This window comes from Monopterus albus, unplaced genomic scaffold, assembly GCF_001952655.1.
Source record: "Monopterus albus unplaced genomic scaffold, M_albus_1.0 scaffold164.1, whole genome shotgun sequence".
Lineage (NCBI taxonomy): Eukaryota > Metazoa > Chordata > Actinopteri > Synbranchiformes > Synbranchidae > Monopterus > Monopterus albus.
In genome coordinates this window covers 28230-34106 of record NW_018128044.1, presented here as the reverse complement: position 1 = coordinate 34106, position 5877 = coordinate 28230, and the positions used below count along the sequence as shown (strand labels likewise).

At 42.0% G+C, this 5877-nt stretch overlaps 1 protein-coding gene across 1 annotated transcript in view; it reads left to right on the top strand.

Moving 5' to 3' along the window:
* Positions 1-5184, top strand: part of vgll2a (vestigial-like family member 2a) — a 7187-nt gene extending 2003 nt beyond the window's left edge. The window contains exons 3-5 of the mRNA XM_020615400.1: positions 7-16; positions 1583-2080; positions 4211-5184. Of these exons, the coding sequence (XP_020471056.1) occupies positions 7-16; positions 1583-2080; positions 4211-4254 (552 nt within the window). The 3' untranslated portion in view covers positions 4255-5184. The remainder of the gene's footprint in view (positions 1-6; positions 17-1582; positions 2081-4210) is intronic.
* The last annotated feature ends 693 nt before the right edge of the window (positions 5185-5877 follow it).

The following is a 5877-nucleotide window of genomic DNA, read 5'->3' as shown; positions in this document are numbered from 1 at the left end:
CGCAAGGCCATGAGAGGTGTTTGTGTCATTGTGTGTGTGTGTGTGTGTGTGTGTGTGTGTGTGTGTGTGTGTGTGTGTGTGTGTGCTTGTCAGCATGAAAACAGAATTTTGACAATTATGGGACTCCCACAATGATGAAATGCTTTAAGGTTAAAAGATCACGACCTCAGTTTTGTGTGTTTTGGAAATTCTATTGTGTTTGTGTCATAAATGAATTACGCGTGCGTCTTTGTGTGCTATAGTTATTGCATTTTAAAATGTTTTTTTTTTTTACCTGTCTTTATCCTTGCATGAATTTTTAATCACATGCCACAAGGTGAAAAACTTGAGAGACCAAGACAACGTCTCACTTCCACAATATCAAAATCAGAAAAAGGAGCTACATTAATTGGTTTCTTTACTCCCCTCTGTAAAATTTGGAATTGTTTTTGTTGCTCATGAACAGTGAAGCTTTTCACTGCTTTTCAGGGAATTTCAAATTTCCCATTTTCAGCGATATAAACTCATAAAGAATTCACTCCTGCCAGAGTTTTCACGCCTCTGAATTTAGTAAAAATAAATAAATAAAATAAAATTGCAAAATCTCACCACAATTGCTTTGCCATAATATCAATTGTAAAAGCTACTGTGAAGTGTTACCCGCATATTTTTAGTAAACAGTTAAAACTAGGAATTTCAATTTTTCATATTTCTTTCAGTGACATTGTGTTTCTCACAGGTGTTTCGTTGGCATAATGTTAACTTGTCATTCTTCTGTTATTGATCTCTGACCCAGAAATAACAGAACACTGAAACTAAATAGTTTCAATGTTCGGAAATGCCACTTTTAAATTCTATTACCTTTGTGTAATCTAGTGACTTCTAACCAGGAAAAAAAGGAAGTATTTTAAGTATTTACTGGTTCTTTAACATCAAAAGACCACAATTTTGTTGCTGTGATTTTCAGGATTTTTGGCTTCATCAGTTTCAAAACTGAGTTTTGGAACAAAAATCCCTTTCTCAAGCAAACCAAATGTTACCCTGCACAGGGACCTATTGCATGCTCTCTGGTTCTGAATTTCTCTGACCTCTAAAGTGGTGTTGATATTTTCTAAACTAATGGATATTTTCATCACTGACCAATTGTTTTGTCTATAAAATGTCAGAAAACCGTGAGAAATGCCCATCACTGTTTCCCACATCCCCACAGGTGGTTTTCAAATAACTTGTTTGAACAATAGGGAGAAATAAAAAGAAAAGAAAATCTACAAAAGACAGAAAACAGAGAGAAGCAGCAAATGCCAACATTTAAGAAACTGTAACAAGCAAATATTTGACTCAAAAAAATACCTTGAAAATCAAGATGAATAAGATAAAATCACCAAAAGACTTTGAGGAGCAGGTTTGAGATGAGGTATTATGGATACAATACAGTATATGGCTGAAAGCCCTGGACAAAAACAAGCAAACCTTATGACAATGACTTTTTTGTCAGACTGCTATTCTGAATGTCAGGTTTCTCCAATCTCATGTCTTACTACAGCAACTTATAATGTGCTCTAAGCTAAGCTAACCAGCTAACTGCAGATTTCCGTCTTGGCAGATGGATCATTCCCTATGAGCCAGAGAAGTTTCCCTCCGTCGTTCTGGAACAGCTCCTACCAGCCGTCGGTCTCCTCCACACTGGGTAGCGCTCTGTCTGCTCCCCACACAGAGCTGTCCTTCCCCGGGGACCCGTACTCCTCCGCCTCCCTGCACAGCCACCTTCACCAGTCCAGCCCCGACACCTGGCACCCTTCCCACCACCATCACCATCACCATCATCACCCTTACTCTCTAGGAGGCGCTATAGGCAGCCAGAGCTCAGCGTACCCACGTCCAGGAGTTCACGAGATGTATGGCACACCATTTGACCAACGCTACGGCTCGCTGTTAGTGCCTTCGGTGAGGCCTCATCACCGTCTGACGTCTAGCAGCTCAGTACCAGGGCCCAGCGCCTCACCCTGTGACCTTGGGGGGAAGGGGGAGTCAGGGACGGGGTCAACCTGGAGTGGCGCCTTCACTGGAGCTGGAGCAGAAATCGGTCTCAACATGGACACAGGTACTGTCAACTTTTGAGGTCAAGTCAATTTACTTATAAATCCTTGTGGAGCTTTGCAAATCTATATAGCTCATGACACCCTCAGGTAATAAAAACTCCAAAAAGATAGCTTTCGTTAAAGATAAAAATCTCAGCAAGATGGACAGACATACAACCAGTGTATGAACAGAGCAGACAGAAAGAACAATAGTAAAGTTTCAGTACAAAATAGAGAAACAGAATGATCACCTGTCACCAGCCAAAGCTATAACAAAACAGCTTAGTAGGTTTCACTTGGGCGTCATTGTGAGCCAAGAGCTGAAACATTTTACTTTGAGTCAAACACCTTCGACCTTCAGTTTCTGCCTTTCATGCTATTTTTTTAAACAGCTGTAACATAGGAGATGCCTGTGGTTTGAGGGTAGAGGGTCGACACATCAGCCAAAAATCTGAAAGGGAACATTTGAACAGTAAGTCGGTCGAGGGCAGTGGTTCTCAACAAGCGGCTGTGAGGTAAATTTGGTAAATTAGTGATTAATATATTGTTTATTTTGTGAACATTTGTCTTATCTTTCTGTTTTTACCTGGTAAAAGTATGGGCAGTTGCATCCCTCCAGGTGCTCACAGCTTAGTTTGCACTGCGTGATGTTTACAAGGGGGACTCAAGTAGGTTTTGAATGGCTTTAAAAGGTCACAAGCCAAAAGGTTCAGATGTTTCAAAATAAATCTGAATAGTGTTCTGTTGACCTGTGGACTTACTGTTTATTTCATCTGGCCCAGTGAGAGCACCTTCAAATGCAGGTACAGTAACGTAAGGTGTAAGTTCAGGTGTCAGTCCTCTTCCAAGATACTGTAGGTGTGAAAGTTACTGGAAACAATCCACAAACAGGACATTTTCTGGGAAGGTCACAATTTTACAATTATTTGTACACTCTTTTTAGTTTCTCTTGTCTTGGAAAGTCTACAAATGGGTGACAGATGTAAGGACACCTCAACATAGAGTCTCAGTGAGGAGCTGGGCCACCACATGTCACCAGAACAGCTTCACCTCGGCACTGACTCTCCAAGTCTCTGAGCTCTTGTGGAGGGATGAACACTGTTCTTCCAACAGATGTTCCCTTATGTGATGTTTTGATGATGGTGGTGGAGACGCCGTCGAACACGTCGCTCCAACATCTCCCATAGCTGTTCAACTGGGCTGAGACCTGGTGACTGGGAAGGCCGCAGCATCTGGTTCACATCATTTTTATACTCCTCTCGTGTCTGATGGATGATGGCACTGTCATTCTGGAAGAGACCACTCGTTTATTCAGGCTTTTTCCTTTAATTTGTCACACGTCTGTAGAGTGGCACTCTGCATTCATTCACATTTCATCATGTTTTGCTGGTCAATACTGTCAACCGATAGAGAACAGACACATCTATTAAGTCTCAGGGACTGGAGCTATTTGCTTTGAATCTATCAGATGAAAGAAACTGGGACCAAGTAGGATGAAAAAACAAAAATCTGTCATCTTTCATACAAGGTTAACAAGGTACAAGTGTAACTCATAATGGGGCTGTCTGTGAACAGATGAAAGCCACCTGTGAAAACAGCCAGCGCAAATAACAAAATCAAAGTCATGATGACTTTTTTCACCATAGCAGCTAGAAGGCTTAAATTAGTGGTTTTTAAATGGATTTTCTCCGTTCCGTACTGACAGAGTGAAACTCTCCTGTGTGTTTGGGTTGACACTGAACCCGACCACTCTGTGTCAAAAAGCACAGTCACCCAGAGAATTAATTAATGAATGAGCTGCTTTGGTGTTTTCTCTGTGAGTCCTAGTATCAGATTGAGGGAATTAATTTTTCCTTTAGTGTGCCCGCTTAACAAAGTCACAGCTTCAGTGTGAAAGGCAGAACTGAACTGAGGTCTATGTCCCTGCCTCAGATCGACTTACCACAAGTGGTTTGAACCAACAAACTGACTGTCAATCAACACCTTAACACCAGCTGTCAACTTGCTTTTCTGTTGCCGTCTTGCTTTTGTGCCTTTTCCTCCTCGGGCAATTCCTCTCGCTTTTATCAACAAGGCATTAGAGCTTCTTTTTCTAATCTCTCTATTCTTGCTTTCCTCTTCTTCCACTGCCTTTTCTGTTGCTCCTCTCCCAGGTCTGCAGGCACAGGATAAGAGCAAGGATTTGTATTGGTTTTAGAGACTGCTGAGACTCTTCGCCCTTCTCTACTCATCAGCTATAGCCTCTTTTCTCCACTCCTGCTCTGCTTTGTTGCTCTGCTGCTGTTATGGGATGACTGACAGGGAAACTGACGGCAGTTTTGTGCTGTAACGGCTTCTGGTCTACTTGCAGCTCTGTGTTACGGTGGACTGTGTAACAGCAGCGCAGCCCTGCTGAGCTGAACGGCGACAGCGCAGATACTTAAGCGAGCGTGGAAACAAGTGGACTCACAGAAAGAAGAGAGAGAATCTGCTCTTGACGGATTTGGACAAAGATGAGACTTTGTGCTCCTGGAACAGGCAGGGACAACATTCCTAAACTGGAAATAGTCTGGGGACAGACGGACAGAGACACGTGTTGTCAAACTCCAAAGACAAGCGCTTGAAGGACTTGGCAGGACTTGCTTTGCTGGGACAACTGGGCTGCAGACACTGGGAGAGTGTTATGGCTGGAGAAAAGGCCATGTTGGCGTTGAGGAGGCCGCACAGCAACAATCTGGCAGACGGCAAAGGCAGGAAGAGTTGAAACACTTTGGCCTATATGGAGCAGCAGTTCAGTGTCAACTGGAAGCAAACGTACAACACAGTGCAAATGTAAGAGTTTTAAATAACAGTTACAGATGGTTTGCAGCTAATACTGAAGATGCTCAAGTCATTATTTCACAAAATGTAACAGCTGGGCGACTACAAAGCTTTTCTGTCCTAAGTCTCTACTACGTGTTAATTCTGAAACAAGTCCTCTTTATTTTTGAGTGTCTTGGCAGATGTGTCTTGTCCATTAAAAAAAAAAAATTAGGAAGTATTTTTTAGCACCTTAGGGGATAAAAAAATCTTTAATATTGAAAAAAGGTCCACCAATAATTAACATTTCCCTCAGTGTTAGCATAATTTGAAATGCTGTTAAAGTCATGGACCAGATTTAACATGAATGTTTAGACATTAACTCTAATTCTATAAATGAAGACAATTAGGATATGAAAACAGTTTCTCTTGAAATACAGAAAAACTTGGCTATACACTCAGAGATCTGGATTTGGTTGTAATCTAAAATAAAAACCACAGCAGGAGGTTGAACGCAACAATTTCCTGAGTCACTGTTGAGCATCTCCAACTTCTGTTCAAGGCCAAACTGGGTGAACAGAGCCTTTAATGTGCAGCTGATACAGCGAGGATGGATGTTTTGAAGAGTATCCCCACCTCAACACTTCACATGCAGAGTGGAGCGGGCTGTGCTAATCTCTATGTACTGGACATTTATGGAAGATTCTTTTGTTTTGTTTTGTTTTTTTAGCAAAAGCAGAGATTTAAAATCCATCTCCATGACAGTGTCAACAAAAGATGAGTACGGCTACTGAGAAAGAGAGAGGAAAGGTTCCTCTGTTCAATAAGGAACAGGACTATTTGAAGCCACTCGACTCTCTCTCCTGCTCCCATGCAGCTGTCAACGACAACTGCTCTTCAATTCAGTGAACACACACACACACACACACACACACAGTGCTGTGTTTGAGCCAGGGCAATGAACTTAATAAAGGGGTGCATTTAGTGTGAGCTGGATCCTGCCCCACTGGGACAACTGGTGTGATATATAGGAAAAGAGCAG